Here is a 22,015-nt window from a genome sequence, read left to right as displayed (position 1 = left end):
CGCCGCGTGATTTTTATTCATGTCGCGTGTCGTCTATCGAGATGGCGAACGGAAGCAGAGAAACTGACTAATCGAACCGGATTGCACTCGAGATCTTCAAGAATTAAAAACCAAAAAAAAAAAAAAAAACAAAAGCGTGGAAAACGGTATCTGAAACTCGCTTAGATTTTAATTGAAAAGAGAAAAGCAAATTACTAGATCTATTAAGTGTCTTGTATGTTGAAGTTATTATCTAATATTAAATCGCATGGGCGTGTGCGCCCGTGATACTTTTGTTTCCTTGCAGATAGCGCAGATGATAGCGCGAATTTGATTCGGTTCGAGCGCGAATGCGACCGGTCTCCGCGAGGCGAGCGCGGCCGTCCTCGCTTTCGCTTTTCTTTGGCAATGCACGTGATTCCTATAGACGCACACGCGCGCGATAGCTACTATATGTACCATTCGATACCGGTGCCTACCTACCACAACATTACATCGGGATACGGGTTCTAAAAATAGAATAGGAACACAACGCGCCGAGATGTGACCGATCGCGGCGCGTACACGCGGATGCTTGATTAGCATGAACGTGCGTTTGCGCCGTTCAAACATCGTCTTCTGCGCTGGTCAAACCAGAACGACGAAACGCCGACAATTTGACAGTCTCGCGTCTGAGAACGTGATAAAAGAACACACACACGCACACACATACAATTAGACGAGGAAAGATTGAGCGCGAAAAAGCTCTTTAAAAGAACGAAAAAAAAAAAAAAACTACTAAAGTGGAAATTCCGGCCAGATCTAATAATAAACGTCACGCTGAGACAAAACTTATCAGGAGTTCATCGACATTCTAATGGTCAACTTGTCAAGTTTTACGGACCAGATCGGTATCGCAACCAGCGAGATATACGAAGCGCAACGGACCTCAAAGAGAGCGTTTCACGCCGAGCGCGCGTAAACGCTTCGCGAAGAGATTTGCCTCGCTCAGATGCAAGCGCCGCGACAACACAAATTAGGCGGAAGAGAGAATTGCGACACGACGGCTCGCAGAGAAAGAGAGAGAGAGAGAGAGAGAGAGAGAGATATATATATATATATATATATATATATATGAGTCGGAGAACGAAAACGAGAGATTTCCGCCCGAAATGATGACGAAAGTATTTAATCCCACGAATTTATTCCCATCGCGCTGTTTCCGCCTGTCTCGAAATAGAAGAATGTGCGCGTGCGTTATTTCAAACTCTCCTGCATTCATCGAGAAAGACAGCTCTTTAAATCTTCGACGTGTTGTCCCTAACATCTCGTTGCGCGGAATACAATTCCGAGTCGCGGTGATGATGAAAACGAGAAACGGCCTGAATTTCGAAACGAACGTTCGGCGATTCGATTCTCAAGTTGGTCTCTCTCTGTTTTCCGCGAAAAGTGAACCGAATACAATAATCAACCAACTATTTCCAACACGACAAAAGTGTTTGCCGCGCCCAACAAGAGACCAACGTATTCCGTTAGTCCAACGGTACGCATACACGAGTGCGCGAACATGCAAAATACGTACTTTCGACACGACGCCGAGTGTCGTGTCGCGACAAGATATTAGTGCGTTTTGATTAACGAGCATTGTTTGTTATCGTGTGAGATACCGTTGTCAAAATTTACACAGTTACTTCGAATCGTGTACAGAATATAATGTTCTCAGAAAACAAAAAAAAGCAAAGTGCAGTATAAACCGTGTTGCGTTTCTGAAACGGACTCTAGAGAAAATCTTTACAAATCCCCCCGGGTTCTATGGTCAAAGAGGTGCGCGACTTCCGGAACTGTCGAGCAAACAAACGTAAGACGCGGCTTGTGTTTACGAACGCGGGCATAAATTTACACGACGCGTATAAATTTACACGCATTTGCCGCCGACAAATTCAAACGTTTCTGTGAGATGCCGTTGTTCAGTTTCAGAAATAGTCAATTCGAAAGGCGAACCATAGGCGTCGTTACTGCGTAAGGATTGTCGCATTTGACGACAATCGCGTCTTATCACGATTTGTGTGCTGAACCGATGAAAAAAACTACTCACTTGGAAGTGCAGAATGATGGTCCATATCAAGCCGAGGGTGAGCTTCGGGTTACCGTCCACGATGTCTTCCGCTCGGATGTTGACCAATTTGATTTTCTTGTACCGTAGAAAATCAAGGGCCATCTGAACGTTTTGCAGCATGTGAAAACGCATACGGCCTCTCTCCCGCGGCTGAAAAAACACGATCGATGAAACGTTGATAATAATTACATTCAATCGAGGACAATTATAGCTACTTGAAACCAATTGTCGTAGAGTGCAATTACAGACTGCAATTCAACTGAAAGATCAATGAGCACAGTTGAATTATTTTTTGCAGAAACATAATACCGAGCTTACAAATTGTCCATGCAAAAATACATATATAAATTCTGCTATAAAAATATGAATTCTTGAGAAAGAGAAAAACTGCGACTTTTGATCGCTTTTGTGTGTGACATTTTCTATCTCTCTCTTTTAGATTTAACGAAGAACTAAACGTAGAAAAATTGTTCAGAAAATTCTTTTTTTCTTTTATTTCTTTTCGCGAAAGGCAAATACTCACGAGATGCTCGCCTGACAGCACCTCCAGCAGGGATATGAGGTTGTGGCCATCGCGCAAATCCTCGAACAGATCTCCGACATGTCTGCTCGCCTGCAACAAATCCCAAACCAAGGTGGCAAGTTAATAATTGCCGTTTTTTTTCACAGTTCGAGGAGTGATTGACACATCTGTGACGACTGGGAGGAAAAAAACCAAAAAAAAAAAAAAATAAAAAAAAAATCGTCAATCGAAGTGACACAGAAAAGGAATCTAGAGAGTCATAAAAAAGTCAGAGAGAAAACATAACAATACACGTAAGGACACAGTCCGCAGGCAATATAACTCACTGTATAAGCGCGTTTTACTATGAATAGAAAATGAAAAACCGCAGGAATGTTGAGAGTTGCGTGTGCATAATGCAAATAATGAAAGCGTAGGTATGAGTCAAGCGAGTTCGTCGGCAACAAAGTGAATGTCGACATATGTGCTTTTCTTCGCGCGTGATAGAGAGAAGAAAAGATCATGCAATTTTATCAATTTTCGACATCAACTGTGCGACAATTTTGCTCGGTGATTTTTTTACAATCACCGCTGCGATAAAAATCTCCGCGATCGAGTTCTCGACGTACGAGATGCGACCGCAACAAATACTTGGCAGCAGCCAATAAAAGAAACTAAGAAATTTTCACGCGAAATTATACGATACGTCATGACGTTACGTCGTCTTTAAAATTCTATTCGAAAGCGATTACGCACAAAAGTAAACAGCATGCAAATCTCCGCGAAGAGAGAGACCGGTTTTGAAAAAAATCTCGTCGCATTCGCTACCATATCGGTCGACCAATGGTCGCAAGTCCGAGTACGTCATCTCGTGCAGGTGTTAGTCAGACGGTGGCGCGTTAATAGCACGAGAAAACACTCGTGTCGCGAGAATTTCCTCGCTCGCTCAATGATACAAATGCGCAATGGCGCATTTTGCACATATTTTACAAGCGATTGATTTGTGAAACCGCGAAAATCAAACAATGTGTGCAAAAAAACACACGTCGTCTCTCTGGTCGATGGATAATGAGAATGAGTACTATGAACTTACGGTAGGAGAACAGCATGGTTGGTTGTTCACTAGGACACATACGTGTAGGCACGTGTAAGTCTGAAAAAGATAGCGAGAACCGTCACCGTAAAAATTAGTAAAGAGAGCGTGCTCGCGTGAACAGGGGCGAATAAAAAAAAAAAAAAACAACGCCGCTGTGCAAGATTTGAAAAGATGATTTTTTGAGAGGCGGAGAAGCGTTAAAAGGGACGCTCTATTTGCAGCGTGTCATTTTAATGATTAAAACATTTTGAATAAATTATTTTTACAAATAATCAAATATCTATGATTATCTACGTTAATAAATATAATTATCTATGTTAATCAATTCGCCCCTGCGCGTTGCGTGTCACGCACGCACACACACACACACATGCGTGCGTCGCGTGTCCTGCACAGCCAGTAGGTGAATAAATGTCAAGCGATTGACAGAATAGCACGTGATCCGCCTTCCATCCGCATTTCGTAACCGTGACTAATTGCAACAAGTCGTGTCTTGAGCCTCAAAAGAAAAAGATGATTTCGAGACGCGTTTCGTTTTGCGAACACATTGCGACACTCGCGCGTTTCTTTATATCGCGCGCGATAAACGGGGAGGATCGATAACATATCCTCGTTTCGTCAAAAGAGTCGATGGTCGAGCATCATGTAAAATTTACGTCGCACCAACGAGGATTACACAACGAATGTCGCAACACGTCCGTACTACAGTTTGTTTTTTTTTCTGAAAAAGAAACAGCGAAAGCAAAGGTTTTGAAGAGTCCCAAAGAATTCCCAAAAAAGAAAGCGAATCTTACAGCGCAATGTAACCGTATGTAATTTTAGTTGATCATATCAACCATATGATCATACATTATTTATTTGTAAATTTAAACATAACTACTTTATGTGTGTGTGTGTGTGTGTATATATACACGTGTAATAATTGAGATATAGAGAGTCAAATAAAATACGAATGCACAAACGCACACATAAATTTCAAGAGTTTTATTCACTTTTCTGTTTTCGCTCAATCTAAAATGATCTCTGAACGTAGCTTGCAAACGTCTCTCCCACTTGCTATGATTTACTTTTATGTATTTTGTCAGAGTGATAATCCGTAACAGCTACATCGTACCCGTGCGTATAACTTTTTATTAAGGCGCGTAATAACAAACCGAGAGACGAGCACACGAGTTCTCCAACTGTTCGCCAACTGGTGGCAAACCCTGTTTACTCAGAAATAATAAACCGACCGACTCCGACGGTCTTAAAAGTCCTGTATAACTCGAAACGGAAGTGTTTCCGGACTTGGGTCCGCAAGTTTCTCTTTTCATCTCTGAAGAAAAGAAAGTATAAAACACAAACATCACACAAAAAAAAGTTTTTCGGAATACAAATACTCCGTTAAAAAGTCCGCAATATACATGATGTATGTGCAAATGCAACGACGACTTTTAAAATTTATTGCGTGTGTAATATATAAAATATACGATCGCACGACAGTTACCTGGCGGCTTTCGTGTACGTAAACCACCTCGCTAAAATTAACTCTCGCGGATTGACTGGCTCGTAATTCGTGCTGCTCAATTGCCTTGCACAATGTGTAAGTGACGGTGAGTTTCATGACTAGTCACTTGAGGCGGAAAAGAATACGAAATCCCCTTTGCATTTCTGCAGTCACGAGTGAAGGGTTTCCGAGAGACACGCCGGATAAAGGGTGAGAACATTATTGCCGGAATAAATCTTCTTCTTCTGTCGCGTGACGCGACTCCGCAATTCCTCACGTGCCGTTTTGACATGTGAGCGTCGCAGTTTGTCATAAGCAAGCGCCATCGGAGAGATAGGAGAAAGAAGAACGCGATAGAACACGTAATGACGACACGTTCTCTCTTACGACGGTAATGAAAGTAATTATCCCATATTGCAAGCTACGTTCGTATAATTTATGTGCGCGTTGAGAAAAATGTCTCAAACGTTCAAATTACAATCGCAATTAAAACTTGACACACTATTGCTGTTTATTTATTTTACGGCGGTAATCATTTCTTCTTGACACAAAAGTGTCGCTTTTAATTAATGTTGATGACTAGATTATTATACGACTATATATGTAATTATTATTTGTTTATTTATTTTTATATGCTCTTTATTCCACCTCACAAAATAAATCGTTGTTTAATAAATATTTGAGTCTATGTTTTCACACTTGTACGTTGATATGTAAAAATACATTGTATCGATTCTTATGTTATATAAAAAGATAAATTTATCACAATGCATACCTTGACGTACTTCCAGTGCTGCGAGAAGCAAAAAATACAAAAAAGATCGATTACAACATAACGACTTACATATAATTAGACCTATTAAGTGGGAGAATGTATTAGGTTGATTGCAGCCATCCGTTCTTGGTCTTATCGGCAAAACATGCAAATTATTTTCTACATACGTGAGCTCATGAACACGTGGGCTCAGTTTTTTAAAAAAATTTTCGCGAGTGTTTCGTTCAAAGAAAACTTTTTCGTCGAAGCTAATTTTGCGCCATATATTGTTTTGTCCTCGATTTACGCGCAGATCAGTCACTTCCTGTGACTCCGCGCGAACGCAAGGTCCTGCGAAGTTGCCACAAGTACACACGTACTGCGAAGAGAGCGGATTCGTGCGATCTGATTGTTTATTTTGTCAATTAAGAGGAAAATAAATATTTTGTACATCCCGCGCGTGTTACATTTGCCAAAAATATAAAATTTATTCGGTTTCCCTAAATAAACGCACTTGGTTCCCGCAGTGTCGAACATGCAGCTCGAGCTGTTACTCCTTGCATTGAAGAGGCACGCATTTACCGGTTAAGAATAAGTACCAAAAAAAAAAAAAAAAGTCCGGAATGCAGACAGGGGTGCCGAGTGGCGTCTTCGCATTTTACGATTACGTAAGCGCGCCGCGGGTTCGTGTCGCGCACCCAAACGGCCGAAACGAGAGTGAACGCTAAAAACAGCTGTAAAAGGCTCTTTTTCTCCCCCTTCGACGCGCCGCCTCCTTGTGCCGGTCCATCTCCAGCGGCGTTCCGAAAAGTAAACGCTACCTACCTCACCTGCCCTACAGTCCCACCTCCGGACAATCGGGCGGGAGGTGGTAAATCGGGAACGGCACTCTCCGAAGAGGGTTTCCGAATAAGGTCAGGCTCGCAAGACCAAACGTGGGCGCGCGAAACCGACCGGCTGGCCGTGGGTCGATGCTGGCAACCGGTGTATCGCGCAACGCGCGCAAATATCGCGCGTATCGCCATTATTTTTATGACGAAATTTCGACTTTTTCCGTCTCACCATTCGGCTCTTCCTCGAACTCTGCAAGACGTCCCGATAATCAGCGAACGTTCCTCGAGTTCCTTCGCTCAATTCGGAGATGATTCTCTTTTGAGCAGAAAGATACCGATGGTGGATGTTTTTTATTATTAAGCAAGTAGCGCGATTGAAAACATATCTCTCGAGCACGTTGTTGCAAAATTTTGATTTAAACGAACGAGTTCGTCGAAGATGAGCAATTAATTAGCGAGCGCAAAAATTTGCGACGCCTTGACCGCGTATAGTCGCATTCTCGCTGCACGGCAGGGCAGAGGGAGAGGAGCCACCCGATCGCATGGTATCAACAATAGAACGTTATGTCGAGTTACAAAGGTGCACGTGATACACGAGCCAACGAGGAAGGCCGCGTCATTAAAACGATCATTAAAACGTCATTCATACGAAGCGCTCTTAATGCGCACGAATTTCGCGTACAAGAGTCCTTTTGCTTTTTTCTTTCCTCTTACGATGATCCCTCTCAATTTTTACTGTAAAAGACTTTGAATTGATCAAAAACACTCTCCGCTTAATTCGTGGCACATTTTATATCGCGAAATAACAGTGAATAGAATTGTTCTCACGAAATGTTAATTTTTCCGAAATTTCGCGTAGAAACTTCCCCCCGTTCTTCCTAAATAAAAAAAAATGTATTATTACATAATTTATAATTTATTACATTAAATTGATTAAATCCTCCTGAGATTTTTTCTCATTGCATTTAGTCTGCATCGCTGTCAGCGGCTCTGTGTGAAGCTCCAGTGAATCGCATCCGCTATCCCTCTGCGCGCGTTTTATCCGCGACCGGCGCGGCGAAAGAAGCGCGCGCGCGCGCGTGGCGAGAGTGAGACGAGGAATGAGAAACGGTGGGCAGGAAACGGCACGACAGAACGATGCCAGCTTACGATAATTATACGTCGCCGGGACAACTCCACCCGTATACGGCCGTGATTCAAACCATTCTCAGAGCCGCCGACCCGGTCTGCCTCGAGCGGCTCTCGCACAACTCGACTTCAATCCCGACTCTCGACTCGGTTCGGCTCCGTCGTGACGGATGAATCATTGTCTGTATTAAGTCCTGACTGACATACGCGCGTTGCATACCGCACCGCGAACGAGGGGAGGTCTCTCTCTCGCGGTGCCCCTCGTATGATTTTTCATACTCGCGTCTCTCGGTGTAATTGACGAGTTAATTAAATATCACATAGATTAATTCGCGAGAGACGACTTCATCTGAACTTACCGGCTTCGTTCCGTAACGAATAAATCGGACACGCTTTAAACTCTCGGCGTTGAAAACATTTCGATTTGAAAAGACGGAAGACTGTCTTTTTTTTTTTTTTTATTATTTTTTTTTTTTTTTTGCACGTCGCGATTTCTTACTCCGATTTACCGCCCACTGTTTGTGACGTAACAAATGGCATCGGTTACGGAGACATATGTCTCTTGCATAATATCTCACAATTATAATATATCGCATATATTCTCGCGGCTTACATAAACGAAAATAGTCAAGGCACAATAACAAGCTGTTTTATTAATTATCTCGACAATTTATTCGATAAAAAAATTCCCGGCAATATAAACCGCTCTAAATTTTATCAGCGAGTCTGTAATACGATTTGTAATATAATTCCTACAATTTTCCCTGTTATCGATAACGACCGATCTGTGCATATCGTTTAGCGAGCAATTTGCTCTTAGCAACGATTTCGTGGATCGCGATCGATCCTACAGTAGCGTGAAATTACGTGAGATAATAATAATAATAACGAGAGATATTTTGCTTTGCATTATCACACTGTGCAAAGAAAGCAAAGATTTATCTCGATCTATCATCGAAATCTATCATCGCGAGTTTTCGCGAATTTATACGCTTCGCGGAACACAGCGGTTTTCTCTCTCGCAATGTTTGCGCGACTACAAATAAAATTGCCAGTACAAACAATCGCTGACCGTGTGATAACACCGCCAAATACCGATTTCGCACGATGCACGTTCTCTTGGAAAGCGACCGAAAGACAGAGAGAGAGAGAAAATCCAGCCACGACATAGCTGGCGGTTGCTCACGTTCGCGTCAAGATAAATACAACAACGCGAAACGGATGGACGGTCCCTTATCGAGAAAACGTTCGGCCGCATTCTTTATCTCGGACATAATACAACGCAGCGTCCGCGGCAATATATATTTATTTCAAAGATCAAAGCTCACCGGTATATCGCGCTATCTGCGATACGTATCTGCGGCTCTTTATCGTTTCATTTAACGATAAATAATCAGTTTATCAGCTGACGACGCCGGGGATTACGCTATCTCATTTCGCGCAACTGTAGAAGCAGAAAAAAAATCAAAGCAAAAGCCCGTTGTGTTTATATTGGATATTTTGTTATCAGCGAGTTTTTATAAATTTGTCAAAGCTTCTTCATCTAAACAAATCCACGTTTCTAAACATGAGCGTATATCGTCATTCTTTGTTCTTTGTGCAATAAAGAACGAAGACAGAAAAATATAATTTATATATTTGATATTTCAAAATATAAATAAGTACATATATATTTATAATAATAATGATATAAATATATTTATAATAATGATATAAATATATATTTGCGATAATGTATTTTTTTAAATCTGTTTTTAGATTCCAAAGAGCAACGTTTTTTTTTTTTTTTTGTTCCAACTACTTTAGGAACGATTTATCGAACGTTTCAGGAAAAACGCTGCACGCTTATCATCGCGATTTGTTGTCGCTCGAGATTTTCCTCGATCGCGTCGCCCACTTGTCTTTGCTCGCTGCCTTCTATAGTCCTCTGTTCACGCGCGCGCGACCACCAGGTACTTTCGACCCACGTGCGTGCCACATACGCAACACGGGGGCCGCAATATCGGGACCGTGATTGCGCAATGAGAGTTTACGTATTTTTACGCGGCGCGATTCCGCGCGTGATCGCGCGAAACGCCTACTTGTACGGCATTAATAGCGACGAGACCGAGATCGAGCGAGATCTTTTCTCGAGAAACGAAACGAGGAAACGTACGTCTCGAGTTTCCGCGGCGGAATTCGCGTGCACATTGATTTCGATGGGAGAAAAACTTCGTCACTGCTACACGCGTTTCCTACGTCGAAACGAGGAAGCCTTTCGCGCTCTCGTTCGTTCTCTCTCGCGTTTCAATTAAACGCAGCGCGCATTCGCGGGTTCTACAACTGTTGACTCTACATTTTCTGTACAGATTTGTAATCCGCCAAGTGTTTCGAGATAAGTATACAATATTTTTCACTTAAATGAAACAAATTTGTCTAAAAGATTCTCGCTCGTATTATCGTATCGTGCAAATCGTAAAATCTGTTTGCGCGAACAATTTGATGGATTTGTGCGCGAAATGCAAATTCGCCTCTTCGCGAGTAATTTCGCATAACAGACGAGGAGAGCCCGCGCGAATAGACAGAGCAAACCGTCATTACGCACAAATTTTGTTTACAAAAATCGAGAGAGCTATATACGCGTTAACATCTGAAATTTTATAAGACCAAGACGGGAAGGCCGCACTTAGCGAATTCTCAAATCCATAAATAAGTCTGGCGAGTATATTCGCTGCCTGTTAACGTGAAAATATTAAATTAGTTTTTTAAATTAGTTTTTTTTTGCAAAACATGCAATTTTAAAAATTTGTTCCCTTTAATTACCACACGTGTCCCATAGATTTCCGGCTTATTTACACAAATGTATTTTAATTACATGCTCGGTAAATACTACACCCTGTATGATATCACATCAATGCCATTAGGCTAATTAAAAACGATATTCGCGTGAGCACCACTGAGACTCTCGCGAAACAAGCCGCTGGCAAAGCACCAACGTGAAAGTCTAGTTGCAAATTTCAAAAAGCGTATAGTGTCTCACCTTTTTCAAATGCTTGTTCACCCACTTCGTGAAGGTCTTCTTCTGTATGGCGTCTCTTTCGTCTGCAAGCACACAAAAAAAAAACATAAGATAATTAGAAACGTGAAACCGTTCGTCTCTCTTCCTTCACGCACGGTGGCTGCGTCACGACAACGCTGCTTGCTAAATAAAAGCGCAACGCGCGTTGCGCGCGCTCGTCTGCATTTGCGGTATTGAATGTAAATACGAGTTCCCTTGTACAACAACAATAATCAACGCGCATTGTCAACAAATCTTTCATTACCATAACGTGCGCAAATTATGTCACAAAGCGTAAATCTTATTCGACATCAAGCTCACACGATTGAGAAGAAGGCTGACACGTGTCAGCGGGTTTATTGTCATCAGCAGTTCGCTACAGATCGCCGCGCGAAGATCGAATTTCGCGCAATTCGTCACACTGATAATCACATCGCGGCAACATTATCGCGACCCTCGGTGTAACGTTACCAGGCCAGGTATCTCGGAATGACAGCGAGAACGTCGTGACGCAATGCCACCTGGAAATGGGACTTTAAAGATGATCGAGGTCGCTACAACAACGAAACCACACCGGGCAACCGGATCAGGTCAAGTCGGGGATGAGGTCAAAAGCAGGTAGACAGGTAGGCGAGCGAGTGAGCGAGCGGACGGAAGGTCGGCCGGCTTGGCAAGCTGCTCGAGATCGGTTAGCATGCGAGGCACACAAAAACTCGGACAATAGGTCGTGTGAATAAAAGTGAAGCTTCGCCGTGGGCTCAATCCGCCACGTCTCGAGACGCAACTTACGATGGATTTGTCAATTCCATATCCGCAGTTTGTTTCCCATCGGAATTTTAAATCGTCGAGACGAAATCCACTAAATGTACACAAGTGATTGTTGCAAAACGCAACATTGTTCGAAATTATCATACGAGAACCTTTCGTTCGTCGTGTTGCAATAGACGAGGAGGGAAGGGACAAGGTCACCGTTAACGTTGAGATCCAGTACACGTAAGAGTCTTCTTCGGATTTCTTGCGAATTAATGACTATTCTCGCAACGTAATTGTGATTATCGCGGCACGAATAAGTAAATTATCGACGCGCACACATGCGCGCGCGCGCGCGCATCACATGCCGAAAGCGACCGTTGCGATGACTCATAATTGACGATCGGACCGAGATGTCGAAACGTGTACAAATCACGGAGATTAAATAAATTTTTTACTCGCTTTGAGAGCGAGCGTACGACACGTTACGCAACCAGAACGCACACGTGTGAGTTACATAGACTCGTTATTATTGTCGCGCTAAATTCGAACCGCACAGAGAGAGAAGCGCGTCGTAGTATAGAAATTCCTTTGGCATTAGCGTAATGGATCGTTTATCAGCAAGGGGAAAATGAGAGAACGAGAGAGATTCATCGCGAAGCCGCGGCGACACACCGGGTGTGATTTATAACGTATCCATCCTCCTCGACACGTCATCATCGCGGCCCGTGAAACGTTAACGCCACTCGAGCGACAGCGTATCGTCGATCGTGTGCGCGCTTGTGCGTGTTCCGAAAGGTCGACAAGCCGGCGGTAAGTGACGGCCTAAACCCCGCCAGACGATACAAAATAAGAGGTAACAAGAGAGGCCGCACTCGGGAACACTTTTGGATTTAGAAATATCTCGAGTGAGAAATGCGGGCTCTGTGAACGATCACGTTGTCCAAGTGCGCCTTTAGCGTGTGAGAATCGCGATCAAATATTTTAATGAGAACATACGCACGCACGCACGCATACACACACACACGTGTGACCGCGTTCAACGCGACCGCTGTGTGTGATGCCGTTTTCGATACGCGTCGCGAGATAAAGTTGACATGTGCGACAAGGAAAAAAGTAAAAACGAGGTTGAAACTTTGCGCATCTGTACAAATAACGCATTCGCGTACAAAATGACTGATCGTATTGCGAGAAATTCTGTAACTAACACGGATGGATATATACAACGTAACAAATTGCGTGAAAAATAAGAGCGTGGATCTGGCCCTAATTTAGAGCGTTTTTTTTTTTTTTCCAGAATAGAGCGGAGCAGCGCTCTCGCGTGACAAGCGTGTAACGCGAGGGGATAGAAACTTTGTTTAGGTTTAGGTTTAACTATACGGAAAGTTTATTATTAATGTCTCACGTGCACGCACGTGCGCGTGGCTTTTGCAAAACTCCGCTGATTTAAAACCAGCTTGCGCTTCATATCACCGACGCGTTTCGTTGTGAAGCTCTGCGAACCGAAGCATTTGTTCTTCTCAGATTATCTCACCTCCGACCCCTTGATGGGCTTCCCCAACTTCGGCCCAGTTTTCAAACTTGTCTTGTCGCAGTCGATACACCAACACCATTTGTCGGATGTTAACGAGAATTACGGACTAGTCTAAACTACTCGCGATCTCTATCGGTCGTAGCGACCTGCCATCAATCACACGAGGCCCTAACGTAAATTCCGGGTAAATCCAATTCTCACGATGCCTCAACTAGCGGAGATAACGTAGCGTGAATTGTCGGTCATATTAATTGGCATCGCTTCGTCTCTCTCAGAGTTTGGCTTACGCCAATCTTCGTCAATAAGCGACCTCAGATCTTTTAACGATCAAATCTCTTCGTTACGTACGTTGGATTGTAACAGCGACGAAAGAAATTCACGACGAGATGATAATATCACTATCAACAAATTTTGATCTCAGCGAAATTAAGTGTATTTTTGACATCAGATATTTTTTTTTTTTTTTTTTTTAATATATTTTTCACAATTAATTCTTTTGCATTAACGTTTCGCGCCTTCTTCAAATATTTGCGAGGACACAAACGCATCGGCAGAAGAGGAGAGAGGTACGAGCCGATCTCGAAGAAATGCGCTAAAGTATTTCGACTTTCTTCAGCGAGTTCTTCTTGTTCAGCGCATACGCGAATGCTGGAACGTGAAGAGAGAGAGAGAGAAAGAGAGAAAGAGAAAGAGAGAGAAAAAGTTTGATAACGGTAGTAACCGATGTACGAGAGCCGAGATAAACGTCAACGAGTGTATTCATTAGTCTTCACTCTTTTCGGAAATTTTTGTCGGCGTTTCAAACGGTACTTCTTCGGCATTTCGTTTGATGCGGGACAATATATAATGACGTTCAATCATCTGACGCTCGACGAATCCAAACTGAAGTTTCATATTAGGTTTTATCAGATTATAGTTAAAAACTTTGTTACGGTGTTTGCGTAATTTTGTATTTAATTAAAATCTCCGGCGTCTCTTAAGTTTTCAGAAAAAAACAGCCGACGCGCTCCAATTATTTTGTAAATTACTTGTCTCTATCCGTACTGTTTATTTTAGTTGTATTTTGTACAGATAAATACTGCGTTACTTATGTGCACACATCATCGAGAGCAAGTACATCGTTCGAAGAACGCGCGTAAAGAAGAAAAAAAACGAAGCTATAAGTAAGCGAGAACCGCCTCGCGATCGATGATTGACATCTTCGGCTCGTTATATCTCGCGCTTGTTCGACGCGCGCGCGAACATTTTGCGTTTCCGTTATTAATCGCCTCGCTCAAGTTCGCGAGAGGCGATCGTAACGCGCGGAAGAGATTCTCGATTGCATAATATATCGCGCGTCCTTCGCGCGCGCCGTCGGTTCCCTTCTTTCCGCCGTCAAAAGAACTCGCGAAGAGGGTTACGTTGCGCGATATACGATACGAGAAGAAGAAAAGCAACAACACAACTTTGAGAGCCCGACGATAACGACGATAACGACGACGACGACGACGACGACGACGACGTATAATCGCGTTCGCGTCACGAATCTAATTATTCTCCGCTCGGCCGGACGCGAGATGTCAGTAATTACAGATAAATTAGCGATCAAACCCGGTGTGGCGAATTGATACGACATTCGCTGACGTCATTTGTTCGGCGCCTTCCGGTGCCGTTTGACTTGCGCGTTTAAGTGAAAAACAGCGTTGGACATTGCGCGAGTACGCAATCCGAGTTTGTGGGCGGGAATTATGAAAAAGCAATTGTTTATTGTTTCTCTTTACTTGGCTCGTTTGCGTGGAAACACACCGGATGATGCGCGATTTTGCGCGAAAAAAAAACGACGCGTCTCGAAATGAAATTGAAATAAAAAAAATCTTCTCTCGTCGGAGAGATCTCTCGCGAAAGAGATCGGGACGCGCCGAGTCCGAGCAGACGCCGAGACACCGAAGTCTCTTTCGTCTCTTTTTCATCTCTTTGTGTGTTACGCGCGTACAGTGATAGTTTAGATAATCCGCACGTAAAATATACACTGAGCTGTTAAAAAGGTAAAGGCGAGAAAAGCGACACTCATAACTCAAACATTTATCAAACAAACATCGCGCGAGCACAAGTCAACGGGTTCTACGGACGCGGGCGCGGTACCGCGTGTCACACAGGCACCGAGAGATCGATCGTACAGTTAGTAAAAACTAAATATCACATTGTGTGAGTAAATTTGCAAACCGCAAAAGCAAGCCTCCACGCGTATTTGAACTGTTGAAAATGTCTGTTGCGCGCAAATAAACCGCGCGATGAGAATTTTATACAGAATTGTTCGAATGTTGTGAAACAACGCGCGTTAAAAAAATAAAAATATATTCGTTTTGAAGAAACATTGTTTGATTGTATTTAGTTAGACGTTTTATATAATTTTCTCCGTCAACAATCTCACATGTATCACCCCGTCGAAATGAATCGAAAACTGGCCAGATCACAGTTACCAGACCGCGATGTGAGAACCATGTAATTGTAATCCGCTCTTCGGAGCATCCGTTCTCGAATCGCGCAAGAATGTCGGAATTAGCATGTTGCGAAGGTCGTCCTCGTGTTTGGAATAAAGTTCTCCAACGACTCGGCAACATCCGAGACATTTATCTCTCGCGCGAAGAAAAAAAAAACGAAACGTCGTCTCTCTCGAATTTACACAAAACGGTAGTTCGGTAAAGTCAAGTAGCGCAATTATATTGCTCGCTTGCCTACTTTAAATAAGAAAAGAGAACACAGGGAAAATAAGAATTTCAAAGCGCAAAAGGGAACACAAAAACAAAACAAAAAAAAAAAAACCAAAAAAGAACAACTTAAAATAAAAATGAAACGAGCGAGTTTTCACAGCTCGGAAAAAAAAAGGAAAAATATCGTGTCCAGCATCCGCATGCCAACTCTTTAGCACAGCCTCTCTCCCTCTCCCTCTCTCCCCACCTACCGTGCGCCTCAATGAACATCGCCCAGCAGCCCCAGAAAGCCTGGGTGTTGCCGGCACGTTGTTCCACGATTACGCCATTACATCCCGGACTCTCCTCCGGGAATCCGTTCGCATGCTGACCTTTGAACTTGGAGAGCGACTCTTCGTAACCGTGTTGGGAGCGTTGCTCTCGCTGGTGCTCGGCGACGGTGTCAGCTGGATCAAAGCCGAGCCGTTCCTTGTAATAAGCCTGGGTCGACATCCTGTCCTTCGGCTCCGGACCCCGGGCCGTCCCAGCGAAGAAGAGGGTGCAGGTTTCAACGTTCATACCCGTTCGGCCGCGGCGCGAACTGTCATGACACTCGCGCTACAAACGCGAAATCGACACTGTTTTTTTTCCTCCGCCGTCCGGCAGGCGGGCAACTCGAGACAGAGAGCTTTTTGTTGTTCGCGTTCGATTGCCGTTTCTTTCACACCGTTTGTTTCGATGCTCGTGTTCGTGACAAAATTACAAACGTTCTTTGAGAAATATTTCAGTTCGTTGGGTCTCCTATCGTTTAATATAATCGTATAAATTTTTCACATTTTCGCAATTTTTCTTTCTTTCTCTCTCGAGAGAAAATCTTCTCTCGAGTCGCTAGGAGTCCTCGGAGTTTTTTCGGCTCGATCGTTCGTTGAATAAATCTCCTGTCGTTTCTGCTTCCGATCGAAGGCAGCGCGCAACGACGGAACGAGCGAGTCTCTCCGCCGATTATTCGTCGCTGCTAACCGCACGACGTGCGCCAGCACTTCGGGCTGGAACGCGATCGGTTTCTCGAACCCTCCCGTCGTTCGGGGAATCGGCCAAGGATTCCCTCACCTTCGGATTCCAACCTGCCGCGCGGCGCATGCAAATGCGAGAGAGCCGTCGTTTTATTATATCGCCCCGACCTCGTATACGATATGGCACTTAGTGAATTCTCTCGAGAAGAACACCCGGACTTCGTCGCGCGCTCCCGTCAGTGACGACGCGAAGATGGAACACCTGTGTGCAACGACATGCGTGCATGCGAATAAGATGGGAAAATAAAAACAAAATTCAGAGATAAACAATCGGGCGGAACGCGAGCGGAAAGAGAGCTCTCCGAAAGTCAATGCGCAAAAATTTGTTCTCGACGTACAAGAGTCGTTGAAAAAAATAAAAAAAAAAAACTAGACGTTTAGAAAAAAAATTCAAGAAATTGCAGGAAAGCGCTAAGGAACATGAAGAAACGACGTGGTAGGAGTGGAAAGGACGATCGATCGACATGTTCGTGCTATTAAGATTAGAAATCAACGGCCTTGATGCACGCCTATGTAAGAAACTCGATCACGGTTACACCCGACGATCAGGTGCTATTATCCTACGCGTGTCCATCAAATTTGTAATCGATCATCCAGTATATTAAGCTAACAACTCGAATGGGAATAAGCCTAACCGCAACAACTATACGATGGCGTCACGACGATTAAGTGTAATTATTTCGCGATTTATCAAGATTGTTCTCAATTTCACTTATCAGTGAAAATGTTTCTACATATGTGCCTCTCTTCCGTGTGTTCAAAACTGTCGAAGTGTAACTTTTACTTCTCTCTTCTATTTAAAAAAAAAGAAAAAAACAAACAAAAAACAAATCAATTTTTTTTAACATAATTCTACGAACGAATAAAAACACTGCACTCTGTTCAAGCTGCTCGTTCGAATACGCGATTGAAAATTCGTCCTCACTTCGATCAAACGGTTGAATAAAATGATGTAATTTGCGACCGCGGGCTAAATAGTTTCTCTCTCTCTTACAATTCGTAGCACTGTAACGTTTGCGACACGAACCTATGATCGTAGCGCTTAACGACGAAGTGTGATCGACCAAGTAACCAACACCGAGATCGAAACGGGCAGACAGATCGAGCGACCTTTTCGAACTGACGATCCGCGAGGCGCGTGGAGACTGAGCGCCGACGCACACGCCTGGCATCGGCAAGGCTTAAAGACGACGACGATGGAAGCGCGCCTAACCGCGAGAATCGAACTCCCCGCATATGGTAAACGGGGAACGGGTACGTGGGTGCCCGTCGTAGTCGGCAAGCGTGTCAGCAAGGGTCGTCATGGACCAATTCGTCGATGCTGCCAGACACACGTCTGCAGCTGCTTTGTAAATCGCTCTTTTTCTCTTTGATAAAAAAATGTGAACAACTCCGTTTTTTTTTTTTTTTTCCCAAAGGAATTCTCGCAGAAATCTGAAACAACAGGAATACGCCGCGCGGAATACGCAAGATTCCGCACCGGCGCGACTCGCATACACGATCGGGTCGATGGCTCGGGTCAATCGTCGCGCGCGCACAGTTGTGGACCATGTCGTTGCCGTATGCAATCGCGAACGACGTTATATACACGCAGACGAAAGGTAGAGAGAGAGTCGCCGGTCGGCTCTTGCCTAGACAAAATTAGAAACGGAAAGAAAACAGAGTGACGACCGTCGCCGGACAACGACGTCGCGCGGTTAGGTGAGGTCGTTCCGCGCGTCGTCATTACCGCGTCGGTATAATAATTCAAACACCGTCCTCGATATCTCAACGCATCATCCGTTTAACGGGATATGTTTTTTTTCATTGCGCGAGTAAAAACCAGACTTAAAAATCCGCGAAAAAATGCGAACGTTTCATCAACGCTGCGTAAAGCGTCCAATTAGAGCGTTTTTTTTTCTCTTTTTTTTTAAGCGCGTAAATCAAGATTCGACCGTGAATCGCGCGTTTCTGGATTCAATTTATTTTCAACAGCGTGTCTTCCGCGTTCTGAACTCAATTTAAGTTCTGAGGAGCGAGGAGAATGCATCTTTCGCCGCTCGTTGACCCGCGTGGCAGGAGAGACGTGGCTTTTAATTGATCCTCTTTACGCGTCGGGACACGCCTAACGGACGAGCCCTTGTTAATTCATTAAACACCAAATGACGACGGTCTCTCGATCGCTGAATCACGCGGTTCCGAGAAAACTCCGCTTCTTCCGCGGCTCATGTTGAAATACACACACGTGCGCCTTTAAGAAGAGCATAAAGCTGGTTTCGTATATACACAACGTGTCACACTATTACCACACGAGCGTTAGTAAAGGTATGTCAAAAAAACGCGTTACTGTGCGACTGCGTGCGAGAGAAACTGTTCTCTCGAAGGGGGTCGCGTTACCCATCTCCGAGAGATACGCGAAACCAGCAGCATCTCTCTCTCGCATCGCGTGCGCGAAGACGGAAGAAACGGCGTTACGTGTAACCACGGGGATATTAAACAAACAAGCGTGTTAAATGACTAGACGAAAGCTCGACGATTTACCTCATTTGCCTCGCGCGATTCGCGCACGTATGTATTACGTATTTAAAGATTATTTTCTCGTAAAAATTCCCGTTTAATTAAATCTACGTTGCTCCAAAATTAGAAACAAACGTTAGATGCGCAGAACGTTTTTCGCGTATTTTCTCTCTTTTGCGAGATTCTGAAAAATACGAATTTGGAATAAATTCGAAAACGGGCCGTTTTGTTGTCATTTTCCCACCAAGCCGAGTAGCGCCGTAATAAAGTTTAGCGTTTGTTTCGCGCATTTTGTTCGATATCCGGAAGGAAGGATCCGCGAAGATTCCATGGGAACGAGAAGGAAACCAACGAGAGAGAAGACGCGCGCGCGCGCGCGCACAACACACGCGTGTTCGTATCGCGAGCGGCATAACGCGGGCTACACGGAGGCCGGCTCGGCGGCATTCTTGCGCCAAGTCGCATAACGGGTCCGCAGTCGATCTCGGCTCCTCCTGAGGTTCCCCTCCTTCACTCCCTCCGCGATCAACCTTGAAGGAGACTCGCGGACCCGCCGCCGAGGCTAATCGAGTCGCACGTCCTACCTGGATTACGAAAAAAAAATGCGCGCTGCACGCGCACGTTTTGTTTGCCTTCGATCCCGATCTTTTCGGCGTAACCGTATCGACCTTTGCGACGTTCTTCCGTTCAACACGTATTTTCCACGACAGCACGCACAATAAAAGACGTACGACCGTGAGGTACTTTTGGAAGGGCGTTGCCTCGTAAAAGGCAGCACACACACGGCACGTAAGCGAGAGACGAGGACGATTAAGGTAATGAGAAACCCGAGGATCGATTTCAAAACGAGGTAGGCGGAAAGTTGACAGAGGGAGACCAAACGCGTTGTTGTTTCCTGTATCCACACTTTGTCTCTATGACGAAACACGAATAAAATTTCATTGCGAGCACACAAATACGTGTGCAAGAAAATATAATATAATAATTATAATAATAATAATATATATATAAGAACAATATAATAAATAATGTAGAGAGAAATAATAATAATATTTTTCCTTTGTTTGCAAATCAATTTAAATATTATTCTGATCGAAAACGTTATTAGTTTTAACAATAAGAAACAATAGATTTAAGAGTGACAAGTACACAATCAATATCCTCGATTGCGATCGACCCTTAAAAGGCTGCGAAGGCAAACCGTGTGTGAAGCACGTGGGTTAGCGCGAGATACCGATAGGAAAGTACTGTAAAGTGAAATACTGTTCGCACGGATGTCAAGAGTGCTGTGTGCCGAGAGCAGGTTGCGAGGTTGTTTCGCGCGCCCCGACGGAGGCGTTAATTTACGTGAATAACGAACATATGCATCGGCGTTCGATCGCACAATGCAATCGCGCCGCCGACGTCAAATAAGCGTGGCGGAATCACGTTTGTTCTCGAGCTACCAGACAAACAACACAAGTGTTAGACATTTTACAAATAAAAAAATATCGACAGCGGTGACAAAGATATTATTGAAAAAAAAAAAAAAAACAGTTAACGGTAATTGTTTTTTTAATGCTTACAATGAAATAGAATTTTCTTTCAATTATACACCTAACGTCTATGTTAATAAAATGAATTCCGAGAATTCTCTGAAGGTCGTTTCTCACCGCCGAGAATAATAAAATTCTCATCTTTTATCGTGAAAAGTGAATTCTACCTGTCTGGCAATCTCCGGGAGTGGAAAACTCGTTTAGACCCGTCGAAATCTAGTTTAGAGTCCGGGGAAGAAGAGACCGAGATTGTTCGCGCGTATACATATATTGTTGGCTCCCGAAACGAGAGTCCTGTATCCCCCGCCTAGACAAGTCCGCCCACAATCGAAATGTGTATACCACAACAACAAGCAAGTGCGATCCGACGAACTTCTTCGTCACGTAGTTGGCCGTATAAGGACATTTTAGTCATTGCGGTCGTTTCTCGCGCGCGAATGCAGTTTAACACTCCTACCACACTAGAAAGTGTCGTTTATCGGGTGACTCGGCGATGAGTTCACACATTCGCCAAAGGGAAGTTGAAAAAAAATAAAAAATATAAAAAAAATTATACAACCGGGAGTGATTTCATCTCGTCGAATACAATTGCTCGCGAGAGACACGCCATTTGCGATAATTTGCATTCGGCTTAAAGTGTTGCGGTATGTTGAAAAAGTGACAGGTACTTGGCTGCAGGTAGAATAACAGGTAGAAAGGAAAAGCGAGTCTCTCTCGGAACACCGACGAGAGAGAATGAGCTTTGGCGATGAGTAATTCCATTACAAAAGACGATACGAATAATAATAATGATAATAATAATAATAAAGCGCGAGCATGACTTTACCATGTATTGTTTAAAACCAACCAAATTCAAAAAGACAAATTTCTTCCCTTCCTGAATGATCAAATTATACGCAATTGATCGTCGTTTTTAATCAACAAATTTTGACGTAAGAGATCGCGTGATATTCACGTGTTTTTTTTTTTTTTTTTTAAATTTGTCGAGTGTGCACATTTTTTCACATAATTAGCTTATTAACGACGATCAATGCACTTAAACGGAGCC

At 43.7% G+C, this 22,015-nt stretch overlaps 1 protein-coding gene across 1 annotated transcript in view; it reads right to left on the bottom strand.

Annotated features, from left to right (window-relative positions):
- LOC109854250 (microtubule-actin cross-linking factor 1) overlaps nt 1-22,015 on the bottom strand; it is a 94,053-nt gene that overhangs the window by 62,353 nt on the left and 9,685 nt on the right. Inside the window, exons 2-4 of the mRNA XM_020427140.1 lie at nt 10,893-10,954; nt 2,598-2,687; nt 2,054-2,224 (exon numbers count right to left, since the gene is read on the bottom strand). Of these exons, the coding sequence (XP_020282729.1) occupies nt 2,054-2,224; nt 2,598-2,687; nt 10,893-10,954 (323 nt within the window). The remainder of the gene's footprint in view (nt 1-2,053; nt 2,225-2,597; nt 2,688-10,892; nt 10,955-22,015) is intronic.

Source organism: Pseudomyrmex gracilis, unplaced genomic scaffold (assembly GCF_002006095.1).
Source record: "Pseudomyrmex gracilis isolate BER0280 unplaced genomic scaffold, ASM200609v1 scaffold_62, whole genome shotgun sequence".
Lineage (NCBI taxonomy): Eukaryota > Metazoa > Arthropoda > Insecta > Hymenoptera > Formicidae > Pseudomyrmex > Pseudomyrmex gracilis.
The sequence above is the reverse complement of the archived record's forward strand: the minus strand, read 5'-3'. Positions and strand labels throughout refer to the sequence as shown.